This window comes from Scyliorhinus torazame, chromosome 11 (genome assembly GCF_047496885.1).
Source record: "Scyliorhinus torazame isolate Kashiwa2021f chromosome 11, sScyTor2.1, whole genome shotgun sequence".
NCBI classification, from domain to species: domain Eukaryota; kingdom Metazoa; phylum Chordata; class Chondrichthyes; order Carcharhiniformes; family Scyliorhinidae; genus Scyliorhinus; species Scyliorhinus torazame.
Window position 1 is genome coordinate 16,155,632 of NC_092717.1, and position 21,285 is coordinate 16,176,916.

General features: G+C 52.4%; 1 protein-coding gene across 2 annotated transcripts in view; it reads left to right on the forward strand.

Annotated features, from left to right (window-relative positions):
* The first annotated feature begins 976 nt into the window (after positions 1-976).
* Positions 977-21,285, forward strand: part of nfatc1 (nuclear factor of activated T cells 1) — a 298,878-nt gene continuing 278,569 nt past the window's right edge. For both annotated transcript variants that reach the window (XM_072466983.1, XM_072466984.1), the window contains exons 1-2: positions 977-1,123; positions 14,288-15,419. In XM_072466983.1, coding sequence (XP_072323084.1) covers positions 1,030-1,123; positions 14,288-15,419 — 1,226 coding nt within the window. In that variant the 5' untranslated portion in view covers positions 977-1,029. The remainder of the gene's footprint in view (positions 1,124-14,287; positions 15,420-21,285) is intronic.

The window sequence follows — 21,285 nt, forward strand, 5'->3', positions numbered from 1 at the left end:
TGTGGAGAGGGGAGCTGACGTTTTGGGGTCTGGATGACTTTGACAAACGAGCGCGGTAGCACAGTGGTCAGCACTTTTTCTCCACAACACCAAGATCCCAGGTTCGATTCCCGGCTTGGGTCACTGTCAGTGCGGAGTCTGCACGTTCTCCCCGTGTCTGCGTGGGTTTCCTCCGGGTGCTCCGGTTTCCTCCCACATGTCCCGAAAGACGTGCTTGTTAGGTGAATTGGACATTCTGAATTCTCCCTCAGTGTACCCGAACAGGCGCCGGAGTATGGCGACTAGGGGCTTTTTACAGTAACTTTATTGCAGTGTCAATGTAAGCCTACTTGTGACAATAATAAAGAGTATTATTATTATTATTAAGAGCTTTGACAAAGAGTCATCCAGACTCAAAACGTGAGCTCCCTTCTCTCTCCACAGATGCTGAGATTGCCCAGCATTTTCTGTTTGTGTTTCAGATTCCAGCACCCAGTCATTTGCTTTTATCTTTGTGTTAAAATGTGACCCTCCCCGCTGCTCCTCCCCACCCCCACCACCCCTCTCCTCTCAAGTCCAGGGAGTGGGAAGGGGCTAAACACCAACACAACTGAAGGAGTCACTGGCTGACAAGATATTTCAATGTGGGGAGAGTGTGTGACATCTCTCTTTGACACCCGGAAACTGGGTGGGGGCGATCGCAGAGGAGATGAATACGCACACAGAGATATATATATCTTTATGTGTATATAAAACCAGAATAATAATAGGGAGCAGCTGAAGGCGTGTCCAGAAGGGTCGGTGGCCGCAGAGACTAACGTGAGCACTCCCCCAGCCTCCCCACCCAGGGGGGAGAGAGAAGGCTTTGGGAAGTTTGGCTGTGTGCCCAGCCCTCCCCCCGAGGCCGGTTTCCTGGATGGGGGGGGAAGCTGAACTCAGCCCTGCCGTGTCTCCCCCCCCCCCCCCCCCGCCCCCGCCAGGGGAGACACAGACAGGCAGAGGCAGACAGAGAGGAGGTGGTCCGCCTGCTGCAATCCTCCGCTCCGCACCATGACTTCCCCTGGCCAGGACGAGCAAGAGTTTGACTTCAGCTTCCTCTTCGAGTTTAACCAGCAGCGCGACCCAGACCCCGGCAGCGCAGGAGGTTTGTACGGTGCAGATAGCAGACAGAGCCCCCACCCCCTGCCCCCCTACCCACCCCTCCCTGCCCCCCTACCCCTCCCTGCCTCCCTACCCCCCTACACCCCCCTCCCTGCCCCCTACCCACCCCCTCCCTGCCTCCCTACCCACCCCCTCCCTGCCCCCCTACCCACCCCCTCCCTGCCTCCCTACCCCCTACCCCTCCCTGCCTCCCTACCCCCCTACACCCCCCCTCCCTGCCCCCTACCCACCCCCTCCCTGCCTCCCTACCCACCCCCTCCCTGCCCCCCTACCCACCCCCTCCCTGCCCCCCTACCCACCCCCTCCCTGCCCCCTACCCACCCCCTCCGTGCCCCCTACCCGCCCCCTCCCTGCCTCCCTACCCCCTACCCCTCCCTGCCTCCCTACCCCCCTACACCCCCCCTCCCTGCCCCCTACCCACCCCCTCCCTGCCTCCCTACCCACCCCCTCCCTGCCCCCTACCCACCCCCTCCCTGCCCCCTACCCACCCCCTCCGTGCCGCCTACCCGCCCTCTCCCTGCCCCCCTACCCGCCCCCTCCCTGCCCCCCTACCCGCCCCCTCCTTGCCCCCCTACCCGCCACCTCCCCCCTACCCACCCCCTCCCTGCCCCCCTACCCGCCCCCTCCCTGCCCCCTACCCGCCCCCTCCCTGCCCCCCTACCCGCCCCCTCCTTGCCCCCCTACCCACCCCCTCCCCCCTACCCACCCCCTCCCTGCCCCCCTACCCGCCCCCTCCCTGCCCCCCTACCCCTCCCTGCCTCCCTACACCCCTACACCCCCCTCCCTGCCCCCTACCCACCCCCTCCCTGCCTCCCTACCCACCCCCTCCCTGCCCCCCTACCCACCCCCTCCCTGCCTCCCTACCCCCTACCCCTCCCTGCCTCCCTACCCCCCTACACCCCCCTCCCTGCCCCCTACCCACCCCCTCCCTGCCTCCCTACCCACCCCCTCCCTGCCCCCCTACCCACCCCCTCCCTGCCCCCTACCCACCCCCTCCCTGCCCCCTACCCACCCCCTCCGTGCCCCCTACCCGCCCCCTCCCTGCCCCCCTACCCGCCCCCTCCCTGCCCCCCTACCCGCCCCCTCCCTGCCCCCCTACCCGCCCCCTCCCCCCTACCCACCTCCTCCCTGCCCCCCTACCCGCCCCCTCCCTGCCCCCTACCCGCCCCCTCCCTGCCCCCTACCCGCCCCCTCCCTGCCCCCTACCCACCCTTCCCTGCCCATCTCTTATTCTCCCTGCCCACCCTCCTCTCCTCCCCGCCCACCCTCCTCTCCTCCCCGCCCACCCTCCTCTCCTCCCCACCCACCCTCCTCTCCTCCCCGCCCACCCTCCTCTCCTCCCCACCCTCCTCTCCTCCCCACCCTCCTCACCTCCCCACCCTCCTCTCCTCTCCCTGCCCACTGTCTCCTCTCCCTGCCCACCCTCCTCTCCTCTCCCTGCCCACCCTCCTCTCCTCTCCCTGCCCACCCTCCTCTCCTCTCCCTGCCCACCCTCCTATCCTCTCCCTGCCCACCCTCCTCTCCTCTCCCTGCCCACCCTCCTCTCCTCTCCCTGCCCACCCTCCTCTCCTCTCCCTGCCCACCCTCCTCTCCTCTCCCTGCCCACCCTCCTCTCCTCTCCCTGCCCACCCTCCTCTCCTCTCCCTGCCCACCCTCCTCTCCTCTCCCTGCCCACCCTCCTCTCCTCTCCCTGCCCACCCTCCTCTCCTCTCCCTGCCCACCCTCCTCTCCTCTCCCTGCCCACCCTCCTCTCCTCTCCCTGCCCACCCTCCTCTCCTCCCCCCTGCCCACCCTCCTCTCCTCCCCCCTGCCCACCCTCCTCTCCCCCCCGCCCGCCCCCTCTCCTCCCCTCCCCCCTGCCCGCCCCCTCTCCTCCCCTCCCCCCTGCCCGCCCCCCTCTCCTCCCCTCCCCCCTGCCCCCCTCTCCTCCCCTCCCCCCTGCCCCCCTCTCCTCCCCTCCCCCTGCCCACCCCCTCTCCTCCCCTCCCCCTGCCCACCCCCTCTCCTCCCCTCCCCCCTCTCCTCCCAACCCACCCCCCTCTCCTCCCAACCCACCCCCACTCTCAACGCTGCCTCCTCCCCTCCGCCTCCCCACCCACCTCCCTGCTTCCTCCCCTCCCTGCTCCCTCCCCTCCCCCTCCCTGCTCCTTCCCTGACCCCTCCACTCCCTGCCCCCTCCCCTCCGTCCCTGCCCCCTCCCAGCCCACCCCCTCCACTCCCTGCCCCCCTCCACTCCCTACCCCTACCCTCCCCCTCCCTGCCCCCTCCCAGCCCACTCCCTCCACTCCTTGCCCCCCTCCCCTCCACTCCCTGCCCCCCTCCCCTCCACTCCCTGCCCCCTCCACTCCCTACCCTCCCCGCCCCCTCCCAGCCCACCCCCTCCACTCCCTGCCTCCGTCCCCTCCACTCCCTGCCCCCTTACCTCCCCTCCCACCCTCCTCCTCCCCACCCTACCCACCACCTCCCCTCCCTGCCCCTCCCCACCCCTTCCTTCTTCACTTTGCTTCTCTCTCGGAGGGACTTGTCCCCCTGTCGCTGCCTCTCTGATTGATCCTTGTTCCGTTTCTAACCCCCCCCCTACCCACCCCCTCCCTGCCCCCTTACCCGCCCCCTCCCTGCCCCCTACCCGCCCCCTCCCTGCCCCCTACCCACCCTTCCCTGCCCATCTCTTATTCTCCCTGCCCACCCTCCTCTCCTCCCTGCCCACCCTCCTCTCCTCCCTGCCCACCCTCCTCTCCTCCCCACCCTCCTCTCCTCCTCACCCTCCTCTCCTCCCCACCCTCCTCTCCTCTCCCTGCCCACTGTCTCCTCTCCCTGCCCACCCTCCTCTCCCTGCCCACCCTCCTCTCCCTGCCCACCCTCCTCTCCTCTCCCTGCCCACCCTCCTCTCCTCTCCCTGCCCACCCTCCTCTCCTCTCCCTGCCCACCCTCCTCTCCTCTCCCTGCCCACCCTCCTCTCCTCTCCCTGCCCACCCTCCTCTCCCTGCCCACCCTCCTCTCCTCTCCCTGCCCACCCTCCTCTCCTCCCCCCTGCCCACCCTCCTCTCCCCCCGCCCGCCCCCTCTCCTCCCCTCCCCCTGCCCGCCCCCCTCTCCTCCCCTCCCCCCTGCCCCCCTCTCCTCCCCTCCCCCTGCCCCCCTCTCCTCCCCTCCCCCCTGCCCACCCCCTCTCCTCCCCTCCCCCCTGCCAACCCCCTCTCCTCCCAACCCACCCCCCTCTCCTCCCAACCCACCCCCACTCTCAACCCTGCCTCCTCCCCTCCGCCTCCCCTCCCTCCTCCCTGCTTCCTCCCCTCCCTGCTCCCTCCCCTCCCCCTCCCTGCTCCTTCCCTGACCCCTCCACTCCCTGCCCCCTCCCCTCCCTCCCTGCCCCCTCCCAGCCCACCCCCTCCACTCCCTGCCCCCCTCCACTCCCTACCCCTACCCTCCCCCTCCCTGCCCCCTCCCAGCCCACTCCCTCCACTCCTTGCCCCCCTCCCCTCCACTCCCTGCCCCCCTCCCCTCCACTCCCTGCCCCCCTCCACTCCCTACCCCTACCCTCCCCCTCCCTGCCCCCTCCCAGCACACCCCCTCCACTCCCTGCCTCCGTCCCCTCCACTCCCTGCCCCCCTACCTCCCCTCCCACCCTCCTCCTCCCCACCCTACCCACCACCTCCCCTCCCTGCCCCTCCCCACCCCTTCCTTCTTCACTTTGCTTCTCTCTCGGAGGGACTTGTCCCCCTGTCGCTGCCTCTCTGATTGATCCTTGTTCCGTTTCTAACCCCCCCCCCCCAATCTGGGTGGCAGACAGGGATCCCCCCTCTCTCTCTGGGTGGAAGACAGGGATCCCCCCTCTCTCTCTGGGTGGCAGACAGGGATCCCCCTCCTCTCTGGGTGGCAGACAGGGATCCCCCCCCTCTGGGTGGCAGGCAGGGATCCCTCCCCTCTCTGGGTGGCAGACAGGGAACCCCCCCCTCTCTCTGGGTGGCAGACAGGGCTGCCCCCCCCCTCTCTCTGGGTGGCAGACAGGGCTGAGCCCCCCCTCTCTCTGGGTGGCAGACAGGGCTGACCCCCCCCCCCCCCCGTCTCTGGGTGACCCCCTCTCTCTGGGTGGCAGACACGGCAGAGCCCCCCCTCTCTCTGGGTGACCCCCTCTCTCTGTGAGCAGCTCCTACCACAAGAGGCACAAACGTGTTCTGAAACCCAATTTGCTCATTCGGAAACTTTACACAATATCAAGTGGAACAAGCCCACGTGCTGACAGTTATCTAGTGACTGAGCTCCAATCTATCTCTATACGCCCTTAATTTCCTGTTTTTCTTGTTGAAAAATGTGGTCATTTTTTAATTTCTCAACACCGTTTGCCTTCTCGGTTCGTGTTTTCCTGCCGCTCGCCGCGATTTACTCGGAAGGTGCCAGCACCAAAAACCACCAGCTTTGTGTTGGCGACTGGGGGCGATTTGCAATGTCATTGTCAGCATTGATGCCACAGGTGGGGGCAGGGAGGGTGGCATGCCATTTAGGACCGTTCTTTTCAAGGCTAGGTGACTTTTGGAGGAGGGGAGGAGGATGAGGAGGGGGGTGAGGGCAGTGGAGGAGGGGGGGTGAGGGCAGGGGAGGAGGGGGGTGAGTGAAGGAGCATGGCGTTTCAGGTGTTGCCCGGACTGGAGGGAGACGGTTACCGATTGTAATTTCAGAGGCCTTGTCCGCGTTAATATAGAATCCCTACAGCGCAGAAGGAGGTCATTCGGCCCACCAAGGCTGCACCGACCCTCCGAAAGAGCACCCAACCCATGCCCGCTCCCCTGCCCACCCCGTCCTATCCACATAACCCCATAACCTAACCTGCACATCCTTGGCCACTAAGGGACACTAATTTATCATGGCCAATCTACCTAAACTGTACATCTTTCACGGTGTCACAGTGGTTAGCACTGCTGCCTCACAGCACCAGGGACCCGGGTTCAATTCCGGCCTTGGGTGACTGTCTGTGTGTGGAATTTGCATGTTCTCCCCATGTCTGCGTGGGTTTCCTCCGGGTGCTCCGGTTTCCTCCCACAGTCCAAAGATGTGCAGGTTAGGTAGAATGGACATGCTAAATTGCCCCTTGTTTTCCAAAGATGAGCAGGTTAGGTGGGGTTACGGGAATAGGGCGGCTAGTTAGGGTGCTCTTTCAGTGGGTGCAGACTCGATGGGTCGAATGACCCCCTTCTGCACTGTAAGGATTCTATGGTTCTCTCAACATTGTCCAATAGGTCATTATGCATTGCTGCTGTTAAACATTGACTTATGGATATCAGCAATGATCAGAACACAAGTCAGAAAGCTCCATGGTCACCACTATCCGGTCTCACTGCTTATTAGATATCAAATTGTGGATGGATGAAAACTCTCTTGCTAGGTTAAGAATGGCGAACTGGAAGCCATCTTGTTTAGCCACTACTGAAATCTCCAAATCCTAGCACATGATTCTAACCTCCCCACCACTGTTCACTCAGAACTGAATCTAATGGTGAGTCACCTCTATGTCCTATTTAGTCCCCTGAAGAATAAAGGGATTAAGGATTATGGTGTTCGGACCGGAAAGTGGAGCTGAGTCCACAAAAGATCAGCCATGATCTCATTGAATGCTCATTGAAGGCTCGAGGGGCCAGATGGCCTACTCTTGCTCCTAGTTCTTATGTTCTTATAAGCTTCAAATCGTGTATCCTAACCACTATTGAGATCACCTGCACATCTATTTCTCTCTGTAGGTTGCTGGGGACCTTACCCACACCCCTTGTGTTACTGCAGGGCTTGACTATAAAGTTCTCCTTGCTTGTCTTCTGCATGTCACATCCTACAAACTGGAACTCAAATGCATTTGTTCGCTAACTGCCATTTGGCTTCCACACTCGCACGCTCACACATCAGATTGAAAATTCTTGCCCTCGTCTTCAAATCCCTCCATGGCTTTGTCTTCCACCCCTACAACCTTCTTCAACTATACATGCCCAGTGTGTACCTTCTGCTCGTGACTCTCGGTATCATTCGACCCCTCAATCTGCCTTTGAGCCACCTTGTGAAATTCTCTTTCCAGGTGTTTCATTCTCCTCAATAATCTTCTGGAAAATGTGTGCCTTCCGACTGTATCTTCACTGGCTTCTTCTAATGCTTCTTCCATCTGTTGTTGCTGCTGCTTGGAAGCGGGTTGGGATATTTTATTAAGCTTAAGATTGTTGTTTAAATCGAGCAATATCTCAGACTGTACGCACACACCTCAAGGTTGGCAACTGCCACTTGAATCCTTAACTGCAGCCTTGAAATGAGCACAGAATACCAGTATTTCTATAAAGCCAAATAAAGCAGCCATCATCATTCCTGATGTGGCATTGTAATAGAGTGCAGGGGATAAGTGTCAGCCTTACTAATCTCCTACACATAATGTTGCAATTGTAGTGGCAACAGCAGAGAATGGATGTCTATCTGATGAATAAACTATTGGAAATGTTAAAAAAGTGATACGGTTGATTGCAAAAGTCATGGCAGTTTGATTATAGTGAATAAACAAACACACCAGGTTAGGGTTAGGCAAGAAAGGGCCATTCACTCCATTAAAGCTCATTCATCTCGTACTGTAACCCCCATCGGAAAACATAGAAAGACTTGAGGCGTAAAAGGCCATTCAACCCATCATGTTTGTGCGAGCTCTAAAAGAGCTGTCAGTCTAATCCCTCCTTCCAGCACTTGGTCCATAGTCCCGTCGGTAACGGCACCTCAAAAGCATTTCCAGATGTGTGTTTTAAATGCGAGGCTGCCTTTTGCCTTTCAGACAGTGAATTTCAAACCCCCACCACACTCTCCGGGTGAAAACATTTCTCCTCAACTCTCGCTAATCCTTCCACAATTCTAGTGCCCAGCTTCATTTTGAACATCCAAATCCTTTATTTTTGGCCCTTACTGCTCCGCTCAACCTGGTTATCCCAAACTTGAGGCACTGGTCAGTGGAGAATTTCCTTCTCATCAACTGGTAGTAGCAATCCACGATTTAAACACACAATCTAGCTGACACAACAGCGCAGGACTGAGGGAGTCCTCTCAGGTAGATGTAAAAGATCCTGTGGCAAGGTAATTCTAATCGGTCGATGATAATTATTTCACCAACATCAGTGACTGGATTATCCGATCCTTTATCTTTTCGCAGTTTGTGGATCTGGGAATATGCCCAAATTGGCTGTTGCATTTCCCTACATTACAACACCAACTACACTTCAAAAGTATTGCAACAGTTGTGAAAGGCAATGTCTCTGAATGGGTTAATTCCTTCCCAAACGTATGTTCTAGAATGCCACTCTCCTGCCTTAGTTTTAAATTACATTATAGATTCATTTTTTTGGTAAAGTAGATGATGCAGTCTTACTTACATCCACGTTTGTAGCAGCTGCTGGTATCCCAGGTATTCTAGCTATGTGATGACCAAGGGCTAAAATATTATTCCTTTATTTCTCTACATTTTCGTCTTGCACAAGATGGCACCGGACGTGACGACTCTCGCCTGACAGATCTTTTTACTTATCTTCCAATCGTTCTAATCTTTTAAAATTTAATTCTAAGACTAACATTATTACTAAGCTCTCTCTTTTACCTTGTGTTGCCCTATTATGTATTTTCTTTTCTTCCCTTTTCTTCCCATGTACTGAATGATCTGTTGAGCTGCTCGCAGAAAAATACTTTTCACTGTACCTCGGTACACGTGACAATAAACAAATCCAATCCATTAGAACAGTGACTACAGGGCAACATGGTGGCGCAGTGGATGCACTGCTGTCTCACGGCGCTGAGGTCCCAGGTTCGATCCCAGCTCTGGGTCACTGTCCGTGTGGAGTTTGCACATTCTCCCCGTGTTTGGGTGGGTTTCGCCCCCACAACCCAAAGATATGCAGGGCAGATGGATTGAACACGCTAAATTGCCCCTTAATTGGAAAAAATTAATTGGGTACTCTAAATTTATTTTTTAAAAAAGGATAGTGACTACACTTCAAAAGAACTTTGTTGGCTTTGAAATCCTTTGGGGCGCCCTGAGGTCATGAAAGGTGCTATATAAATGCAAATGTTTATATTTTCTCTTCTCTCTTTGCTTTTTTCCTCCCTTTCTGTCTTTCTATAACCTGCAATGAATTACAAATCCTTTGTGAAACCACCCAGTTAAACTGACTAACGATAACTGTGAAACTGACATAAAATTGTCACTATTATATATTTAGCATCGCCAGCTGCTTATAACCAACCGATTGGAAACTTATTTTTAGTTTCTTTTGCAGGAAAATAACATCCAAATTGAATTCACTCCCAACTGCCTGCATGTGATGTGTTAATTCTTTTCTGTGAATTATATTCCTGGCATACATGTACGATTTAAATTAAAATATGAATCGATAGGTGGATTTTTCTGCTGTGGTGTTTTGACGGCAACTTTCATCTGTGATGGGCACTTAAAAAATTCATGCAAAACAAATCACTTAAGTTTAAAAAAAACAGCGTCCAACCGGTGAACAAAAAAACATCTGAAGATATTGAGGCCAAAGTTATCGCTTGTGCCTTTGGGAATCCTGTCTAATTTTCACACACGTCTGCTGAAGCCTTTAAAGGTTAACATTGTTGACTAAAATTCATTTCTTTGGCGTGAATGTGTCTGATTCTAAATTCAATAACTTACCTACTTTAGTCTTTAGAATTGCTCATTAAATGAGTGGAAGATGATTAACTTTGGTTAAACAGTCTAAATTCCGCAGAACCTACACCTTCACCAATGACAATAGTGGGGTTTTATTAATTTCTGTCAGAATGGTTGGTGGATTTCTGTGCTTGTGAAGGTGAGGAATGCCCGTGCTGAGAATGGAATGTTCTTCTGCTCCTGAGATCAGCTATCTGCATCAAGCCTTGCCAAATCACCTGGCTGCTGTATTTGTAGTAAAGCTCTCTCCAGTCTGCCTCAACGACATGTCTGAAACCTAACCTTGGAAGAACATGTCCACCGTGCAGCGGTGTGACACTCCTGTTCCCCATGCCAACACATCTTCTCCAAGTGAGAATTATCTCTCTACATTTGCTTGTAGCTACTCCTACCTGGGGATCTGCTGCCTTGGCATGTCACGCTCGTCTGTCTTGCGCCACTCTCACATATCCACTGTAGCTCTTCTGCAGCCACTATGTGAGGCCTGTCATCCAACTTGGCCTAGGTCGGCCCTTCCTTTTGCTGCCCTCCACTTATGAACCATAATTTTTTTAATAAATGTTTTTTTATTGGGTTTTTGAACAAAGTATATTTACCGTTATGTACACAGAATAAGAAATATAGGAGAGAAGGGCACACCCAAACATACCCCCAAAAAAGTAATAATAAAAAATAAAATAGAATAACTGGCAGGGTATTGTGCACCAGCTCAACAGCAGCAACTCTGTACAACTGGCAAAATTATTTACAACACATAAGTTGGCAACTATTTGTGGGGGGGTGAGGGAGGGGGGTGGAGACTGGGGAGGTAGATATACAATTGGGTGCCGGAGAAACAATTACAGAGGGCAACACTCAAATGGGTTTGGTGTTGTGCTGTCACTTGCTTCTCCCGGACGGTTTTCGCTGCCGTTGTCGTCTCGCGTTCACCTCCGCTTCAGCCGTTCCTCCCGTCTTTCGCCTGTATTCTCCTTGTTCTCTGTTCCTGGAGATGCCAAGTTTGTTATCGAATCCTGTGCCCTCCTCCCGGCTGTCATTTCTCTGCCTCCCCCTCACCTCCCTGGTTCTCCTCTCTTGTTCCCTGTCCCCCCCGTCCCCCCCCCACTCCTGTGGTTTGCCTTTCTTTCCTCTTAGGTTTAGCTGCCCCCCCCCCCCCCCCCCCCCCACCCCTCCCGGTCTATCTCTCCCTCTCACGCTTTGGCTACTTTCCCCTGATTCCTGGCTACCTGGCTATTCTTCTGCTTGTTCGTTGGCCACAAACAGGTCCCGGAACAATTGGGTGAATGGCTCCCATGTTCTGTGGAAGCCGCCGTCTGACCCTCGGATGGTGAATTTGATTTTCTCTATTTGGAGAGATGTGATGAACCATAATGATAAGAATGGTAACACAGTGGTTAGCACGGTTGCTTCACAGCGCCAGGGACCCGGATTCGATTCCCAGCTTGGGTCAATGTCTGTGTGGAGTCTGCACCTTCTCCCCATGTCTGTGTGGGCTTCCTCCGGGTGCTCCGGTTTCCTCCCACAAGCCCCGAAAGATGTGCTGTTGAGAACTTGGGTTGAAAAGCTTACCGCCACAAGGTGATTTGGACATTCTGAATTCTCCCTCCATGTACCCGAACAGGCGCTGGAATGTGGCGTCTAGAGGATTTTCACAATAACTTCATTGCAGCGTTAATGGAAGCCTACTTGTGACACTAAAAAAGACACTTATTAAAAAGAACCATAACATGGGGCGGCACGGTGGTGCAGTGGTTCGCGTTGCTGTCACACGGCGCTCAGAACCTGGGTTCAATCCCGACCCTGTGTCACTGTCAGTGTGGAGTCTGCACATTCTCTCCGTGTCTGTGTGGGTTTCACCCCCACAACCCAAAGATGTGCAGGGTAGGTGGATTGGACACGCTAAATTGCCCCTTAATTGGAAAAAAATAATTTGGTACTCGAAATGTTTTTAAAAACCAGAACATTTGGGGTAATTTGTACTGTGGAGTTGTGTTCACCAGGAACTGGTCGTGCTGTGTTTTGATATAGGAATCTTCATTCATGGACCAACCTCTGGCATTTAAACGAAATCCGACGGCCTTGTGGCGGGAAGTTTATCGACCCAAGTCCTCATGGGCCTGTAAGTCTGCCACCAAAGCTGGGGAGCCAGATTTAGTAAACAAAATGCCAGAAGAGGCATTTTGTAGATGAGGTTCCCTGTAGATCTAAAATAAAACAGCATCAAGATAAAAGTGGTAGTGAGGAGACTTTCACCCTGTGAGTCTAGGTTGGATTGACATACAAGTTGAATTGAGCAAACCAATGTGCTTCTGTCTTCCCCTTTGTGAAAAGCAGAGGTTGCTCTATGGGAGCAGAGGGAAGCTTGTGCTATTGCTGATTTAAAGAGGCAATGCAAATTCTTTCAAAATGCTGTGTACAAGTCTACTTGTGAAAATTAGTAAATTACGCCAAGTTGGAAGGAAAATTAACAGAGTTTCTTTGGAGTAGCAGTTGTCCAGATACAAGACTGACGAAACTGATAACAGTTCATGTTCACTTCGGATGTTGCCCTTTTCTGCTGCAGGGCCTGGCTATAAATGTTATTTTAGAATCTGTTTTGTAAAGTATTTGCATTCGAGGAGCAGTGTAAAAATCCCCACAATAATTCATTATTAAGCAGCTGCCTGCCTTTGTGAAAATAGCTCTGGCATTGTACTAGGACTGTTCAGAAAATTGCTTTAAAAAAAAAAATCTTTATTGTCACAAGTAGGCTTACAGTAACACTGCAATGAAGTTACTGTGAAAAGCCCCTAGTCGCCGTGCCCTGTTCGGGTACACTGAGGGAGAATTCAGAATGTCCAAATTACCTAACAAGCACGTCTTTCGGGACTTGTGGGAGGAAACCGGAGCACCCGGAAGAAAACCCACGCAGATACGGGGAGAACGTGCAGACCCTGCACAGGCAGTGACCCAAGCCGGGAATCGAAGCTGGGACCCAGGCGCTGTGAAGCAACAGTGCTAACCACTAACAACCAGTTGTGACAAATGGTGACATTTTCAGCGTTTGTCGCCATTACACTGTGAAACTGACAGCAACTACAGAGATGGCATTATTTAGAAAAAAGTTCTTATTTAAATACAGCAGTTAAAAAATTGGAGTGGCATGATCCTGTGGTGTACCGCTGTGGTGCATGGCAACATGGAATGTCACCATTGCTTCCCACAAAAAAAATGGCGGACCTAGTCCAGGTTGAATCCTCCCACCAAGGAAGGAGGGGGAAAACATTGGGGGGGGGGGGGCGATTCTCCGAGCCCCGCGCTGGGCCGGAGAATCGGCGCAACTGCGCCATGATGCCCCGACGCCGGCCCGTGGTTCTCCGAGGTGCGGAGAAACGGCGCCAATTGCGATGCGCAGTGCCGGCCACGGGCCGCTGGAATCGGCGGGGTCACCGATTCTCCGGCCCGAATGGGCCGAGCGGCCGCACGGACACGACAGAGTCCCGCCGGCGCTGTTCACCCCTGGTTGCTGCCGGCGGGAACTCTGCGCGAAGGGCCGGGGCGTGGCCTGTGGGGTGGGGAAAAGCGATCCTTCACCTGGGGGGGGGGGGGGGCCTCCAACAATGGGATCTGGCCCGTGATTGGGGCCCAAAAATCGGCGGGCCGGCCTCTTCCCCCCCCCCCCCCCCCAGCCTACTTGCCGGCATAGCCGGCCCCTGAACACCGACGCCATGTTGACTTGGGGCCAGCGCGCAGAAGAAGTCCCCCGCGCATGCACAGGTTGGCACGGCCCAACTGCGCATGCGCGGGTTGGCGCGGCACCCATTTGGGACCGGGAAGGGAGGCTGGAGCGGCATGAACTGCTCCAGCGCTGTGCTGGCCCCCTGTGGGGGACAGAATCAGTCGTAACCGGGCCCGGTACGATGGCGTTCACGACGGCGCGAACACTTGGGCTCCATTTGGGAGAATCGCCCCCTTGTTATATCACCTTGGAGCCACTTCCACCAGGAGCAGCATTGGCAGGAACCTGGGAGTAAATTCACAGATCCTGCACTGCTGTTAGGGTCACAGATAGCATTACAGTAACAACAAAAACAACAACTTGTAATTTTACCTCACCTTTAATATAATCAAATGCCCCAACGAGCACGGGACAAAGCAGTTTTACTTAATTTACAGCTTAAAAATGTAGGCCATAACAACAGCCTGTGCGAGCTTCCTCCCACAATGGGCATTACCCTCTATTCCTTTCTCCCTCACTACTTGTGTAGTTTTCCCTTAAATTAGCCTATGCTATTTATCCCTGCTACTTTTTGTGGTGATGAGTTTCACATTCTAGCCAGTCTCTGGGTGAAGATGTTTTTCCTGAATTCACTGTTGAATCTGTTAGTAGCTATCTTAAGTTCCTAACTTGTATTTGCACGAGCTTCTTTCAAATGAGCGTACCTAATGGTATGATTATTGTTCCTTTCTTTCACAGAAGCCTACAGTTTTGCTTCACCACACGTTACAGTCACTCCATCTACAGGCCTGCTGAATCCATCCATACCAATATCCTGTCATGGGCTGCAGGCTTCCTGTCCAGTGGCGTCTGTGCTACCACCAACAAATCAAATGATGGGATATGGGGCAAACATTGACACTGGAGCTTCAAACTACTACTTGACTCCTAATGTAAGGCCAAATGGTGCTCCAACTCTTGAGAGTCCAAGGATAGAAATTACTTCTTATCCAGGAATACATATTGGCCATAATCAGTTTGCTGGTGGAACTGAACTGGACGGAATTGAGAATGGTTCTGGCTGCAAGCGCTCCAATTCACTAGTTACCCTGACTCTACCAAATGCAGACGTCTACCGAGATCCCTCATGCTTAAGCCCAGCAAGCAGCCTTTCTTCTCGAAGTTGCCATTCTGAAGCATCTGAGTCCAGTTACTCCATCCCGTATGATACCTCTCCACTGACCTCTCCTTGGCAGTCACCATGCGTCTCACCCAAGGGCATTGCCCAGGAGGAAGGATTCCCTCGTGGGCAAGCTGCATGCACCCTTTGGAATTCACCGAGACACTCACCAGGCACTTCACCGAGAACAAGTATCACCGAGGAGAACTGGTTAAGTCCACGACCAACCTCGAGGCCATCGTCGAGGCCGCCATCTCCTTGTGGCAAGAGGCGGCATTCGTTCAACGGTGGATACTACCGCCAGCCATCCTATTCACCGCACCATTCTCGAACCCCATCACCGCAAGCCTCCCCTCGGGTAAGCGTAACCGAGGAAACCTGGTCGGGGAGTGGAAACCAGTACAATTCTGCTATTCTTGCTGCCATTACAGCGCTCACCACTGACACAGGTATGGATATCAATGACAGTATTCCTGTCAAGTCCCCAAGAAGAACTATACAAGACCAAAACCCTTCTATGTCTTTCAAGCCTGAACCAGGGAATGATGAACAAATAACTTATTCACCATCTGGAGATCCATTACAGGAAGAATTTTCTGCATCTCGCCTTCTTATCAAAAAAGAAACTTTCTGTGAACAGTATTTATCAGTACCTCAGCACCCATATCCATGGGCTAAACCAAAATCTGTGTCATCATCATCCTTTGCCAGGTAAGAAAGGTAGAAATCTATGATCTATCAGTGCTTTTCAAACTTTTTTTTCGGGGACCCATTTTTACCAACCGGCCAACCTTCGTGACCCAACCCGGCCGACCTTCGCGACCCAACCCGGCCGACCACCGCGACCCACCATTTTTTTCTCACCTTGTTTGTTGCTTACAAAAATGGAGGAAATGGTTTTGGGTCCCTTTGGCCCCAATGGTCCCTTGGTCTCTTTGACCCCCGAACTTGAGGAAAAAAAAAGGCTGCGACCATATAAAAAAAATGTAGCCGCACTGCGCGTGTGTGCCCAATCATCGGTGCGCATGCGCATAGTTTTGCACCTGTGCACCGATGATCGGGCACGCATGCGCAGTGCGGCTGAATTTGTTTTATCTGTTCCTGGCCATTTTGTAGGCCGCTTGCAGCTGGCATTATTAAAAGCCGGCTGCTGCGGCTGTTGCGCGCGGATTTGCGCGATTGGGAGCGCCGTGAAGGACGGCTTCGCGACCCTCCTGACACCCGCCCGCGACCCACCCGCGGGTTGCGCCCCCGAGTTTGACGATGCCTGGTCTAGAAATCCAGACCATATTGAGCGTGTAGCTAGTTTACAGAAATGTCTTAAAAGGTGGTAGACCTTCATAAGAAGGAAGGCTTGCATTTATATAGAGCCCTTTGCAACCTCCAGCTGTCTCAAGATACTTTACAGTACTGAAGTTCAGAGAAATTATATATAGCTGAATATGGTTCTGTCCACCACTAGTATAAAAATTGTGGGCTGAATTATGCAGATAGCCACAAATGAATAGCTGTTCATTGCACATACACTTTCCCACAAACTTTCTATTGCTTTTGCACGGGGATCAGATCGATAATCTGGCACAGCACCCTCCACAGGGGACCTGTGTGAATAGAGGCAAGTAACTGAGTACCTGCTTAACCAATCCTTACTGAGCCATGAGGAGTTTGAACCAGGAAGTGTCAATTAGAATACTCAATTCAATGTCAAATCATGCGCGGAAAACAAAATAGAGTGTGAAAACGGGATGAGAAGAGAGAGAGATGAGATTTTATTGAAAAATTGATCGATTTTTAAAGTTTTTAATACCTCCAACAATAATTAATTTCTTAAGGAATGAGACCCCACACACCTGGAAGTTAATTTTTATTGCCAGAGAGGTTATTTGAAAGTAATCAAAACTCAGAACACTGTTTCAAATTCACTCAGACTGGAATGGACAAGCCCTAATGTAAAGTGTATCAATCACATAAGTAAGCAATGTTTTGTCACTTCACGTGTTTCAGCAGCGAGTCTCTTTGCGGTACCTGTGTAGCACAGCTTCAGGAGGAGTGGGGCAACTTGGACAGCACCTTTCTGATCAGCCCAAACACAAAATCCAGGTCACTAGTAACTGCAGTGCTTCCTGTCTTTACCTGCTCATTAGAGATTCCTTTTGAAATATTGAACATTTTGCATTGCAGATAATTTTTTTACTCAATGAGGTAAAGCTTTCCTAATTCCTGTGCATTTCTGGGAAGCACAACTATAAGAACTATTGATTACAAAGAAAAATATTGGGTAACATATTTGTGAAGGAATTAATCCTCCATGAGACATCTCTAGATCCCTTTACTCTTATACACCATTCAGTTTTTTGAGGTATAGGTGATGGAATTATCTTTGCTATCAATATAACAAATCATGACAGGAATTATTTCACTGAATTGTTAATGAGCATGATACTCAGAGGTCAAAAGGAAATAAAGTAGGCCATTCAGCCCTGTAAGCTTATTTGCCATTCTCTTAGCTCCTTGGCTTAACCTCTTGATTCTGTGACCCCAGACAAAATCATAACAAAGAACAAAGAAATGTACAGCACAGGAACAGGCCCTTCGGCCCTCCAAGCCCGTGCCGACCATGCTGCCCGACTAAACTACAATCTTCTACACTTCCTGGGTCCGTATCCCTCTATTCCCATCCTATTCATGTATTTGTCAAGATGCCCCTTAAATGTCACTATCGTCCCTGCTTCCACCACCTCCTCCGGTAGCGAGTTCCAGGCACCCACTACCCTCTGCGTAAAAAACTTGCCTCGTACATCTACTCTAAACCTTGCCCCTCTCACCTTAAACCTATGCCCCCTAGTAATTGACCCCTCTACCCTGGGGAAAAGCCTCTGACTATCCACTCTGTCTATACCCCTCATAATTTTGTATACCTCTATCAGGTCTCCCCTCAACCTCCTTCGTTCCAGTGAGAACAAACCGAGTTTGTTCAACCGCTCCTCATAGCTAATGCCCTCCATACCAGGCAACATTCTGGTAAATCTCTTTTGCACCCTCTCTAAAGCCTCCACGTCCTTCTGGTAGTGTGGCGACCAGAATTGAACACTATACTTTAAGTGTGGCCTAACTAAGGTTCTATACAGCTGCAACATGACTTGCCAATTCTTATACTCAATGCCCCGGCCAATGAAGGCAAGCATGCCATATGCCTTCTTGACTACCTTCTCCACCTGTGTTGCCCCTTTCAGTGACCTGTGGACCTGTACTCCTAGATCTCTTTGACTTTCAATACTCTTGAGGGTTCTACCATTCACCGTATATTCCCTACCTGCATTAGACCTTCCAAAATGCATTACCTCACATTTGTCCGGATTAAACTCCATCTGCCATCTCTCCGCCCAAGTCTCCAAACAATCTAAATCCTGCTGTATCCTCCGACAGTCCTCATCGCTATCCGCAATTCCACCAACCTTTGTGTCGTCTGCAAACTTACTAATCAGACCAGTTACATTTTCCTCCAAATCATTTATATATACTACAAAGAGCAAAGGCCCCAGCACTGATCCCTGTGGAACACCACTGGTCACAGCCCTCCAATTAGAAAAGCATCCTTCCATTGCTACACTCTGCCTTCTATGGCCTAGCCAGTTCTGTATCCACCTTGCCAGCTCACCCCTGATCCCGTGTGACTTCACCTTTTGTACTAGTCTACCATGAGGGACTTTGTCAAAGGCCTTACTGAAGTCCATATAGACAACATCCACTGCCCTACCTGCATCAATCATCTTAGTGACCTCCTCGAAAAACTCTATCAAGTTAGTGAGACACGACCGCCCCTTCACAAAACCGTGCTGCCTCTCACTAATACGTCCATTTGCTTCCAAATGGGAGTAGATCCTGTCTCGAAGAATTCTCTCCAGTAATTTCCCTACCACTGAAGTAAGGCTCACCAGCCTGTAGTTCCCGGGGTCATCCTTGCTACCCTTCTTAAACAGAGGAACAACATTGGCTATTCTCCAGTCCTCCGGGACATCCCCCGAAGACAGCGAGGATCCAAAGATTTCCGTCAAGGCCTCAGCAATTTCCTCTCCAGCCTCCTTCAGTATTCTGGGGTAGATCCCATCAGGCCCTGGGGACTTATCTACCTTAATATTTTTTAAGACAACACCTCTTCTTTTTGGATCTCAATGTGACCCAGGCTATCTACACACCCTTCTCCAGACTCAACATCTACCAATTCCTTCTCTTTGGTGAATACTGATGCAAAGTATTCATTTAGTACCTCGCCCATTTCCTCTGGCTCCACACATAGATTCCCTTGCCTATCCTTCAGTGGGCCAACCCTTTCCCTGGCTACCCTTTTGCTTTTTATGTACGTGTAAAAAGCCTTGGGATTTTCCTTAACCCTATTTGCCAATGACTTTTCATGACCCCTTCTAGCCCTCCTGACTCCTTGCTTAAGTTCCTTCCTACTTTCCTTATATTCCACGCAGGCTTCGTCTGTTCCCAGCCTTTTAGCCTTGATAAATGCCTCCTTTTTCTTTTTGACGAGTCCTACAATATCTCTCGTCATCCAAGGTTCCTGAAAATTGCCGTATTTATCCTTCTTCCTCACAGGAACATGCCGGTCCTGAATCCCTTTCAACTGCCACTTGAAAGCTTCCCACATGTCAGATGTTGATTTGCCCTCAAACATCCGCCCCCAATCTATGTTCTTCAGTTCCCGCCTAATATTGTTATAATTAGCCTTCCCCCAATTTAGCACATTCATCCTAGGACCACTCTTATCCTTGTCCACCAGTACTTTAAAACTTACTGAATTGTGGTCACTGTTACCGAAATGCTCCCCTACTGAAACATCTACCACCTGGCCGGGCTCATTCCTCAATACCAGGTCCAGTACCGCCCCTTCCCTAGTTGGACTCTCTACATATTGTTTTAAGAAGCCCTCCTGGATGCTCCTTACAAACTCCGCCCCGTCTAAGCCCCTGGCACTAAGTGAGTCCCAGTCAATATTGGGGAAGTTGAAGTCTCCCATCACCACAACCCTGTTGTTTTTACTCTTTTCCAAAATCTGTCTACCTCTCTGCTCCTCTATCTCCCGCTGGCTGTTGGGAGGCCTGTAGTAAACCCCCAACATTGTGACTGCACCCTTCTTATTCCTGATCTCTACCCATATAGCCTCACTGCCCTCTGAGGTGTCCTCTCGCATGCGGTACAGCTGTGATATTCTCCCGAACCAGTAGCGCAACTCCACCTCCCCTTTTACATCCCCCTCTATCCCGCCTGAAACATCTAAATCCTGGAACGTTTAGCTGCCAATCCTGCCCTTCCCTCAACCAGGTCTCTGTAATGGCAACAATATCATAGTTCCAAGTACTAATCCAAGCTCTAAGTTCATCTGCCTTACCCGTAATACTTCTTGCATTAAAACATACGCACTTCAGGCCACCAGACCCGCTGTGTTCAGCAACTTCTCCCTGTCTGCTCTGCCTCAGAGCCACACTGTCCCTATTCCCTAGTTCTCCCTCAATGCTCTCACCTTCTGACCTATTGCTCCCGTGCCCACCCCCCTGCCATACTAGTTTAAACCCTCCCGTGTGACACTAGCAAACTTCGCGGCCAGGATATTTATGCATCTCCGGTTTAGATGCAACCCGTCCTTCTTATACAGGTCACACCTGCCCTGGAAGAGCTCCCAGTGGTCCAGATAATGGAAACCCTCCCTCCTACACCAGCTGTTTAGCCACGTGTTTAGCTGCTCTATCTTCCTATTTCTAGCCTCACTGGCACGTGGCACAGGGAGTAATCCCGAGATTACAACCCTCGAGGTCCTGTCTTTTAACTTTCTGCCTAGCTCCCTGAACTCCTGCTGCAGGACCTCATGCCCCTTCCTGCCTATGTCATTAGTACCAATATGTACAACGACCTCTGCCTGTTTGCCCTCCCCCTTCAGGATGCCCTCTACCCGTTCGGAGACATCCTGGACCCTGGCACCAGGGAGGCAACATACCATCCTGGAGTCTCTTTCACGTCCACAGAAGCGCCTATCTGTGCCCCTGACTATAGAGTCCCCTATTACTATAACTCTTCTGCGCTTTGCCCTCCCTTCTGAACATCAGAGCCAGCCGTGGTGCCACTGCTCTGGCTGCTGCTGTTTTCCCCTGATAGGCTATCCCCCCCGACAGTATCCAAAGGGGTATATCTGTTCGAGAGGGGGACAACCACAGGGGATTCCTGCACTGACTGCCTGCCCTTTCTGGTGGTCACCCATTTCTCTGCCTGCACCTTGGGTGTGACCACATCTACATAACTGCGATCTATGACGCTTTCCGCCACCTGCATGCTCCTAAGTGCATCCAATTGCCGCTCCAACCGAACCATGCGGTCTGTGAGGAGCTCCAGTTGGGTGCACTTTCTGCAGATGAAGCCATCCGGGACGCTGGAAGCCTCCCGGACCTGCCACATCTCACAGTCAGAGCACAGCACCCCTCTAACTGACATTGCGTCAATTCATTAAAATTTAAATTTTTTAAATTTATTTTTTTGAATATTTTTTTTTTTTAATTTCAAAGTTACTGTTGACTATCTG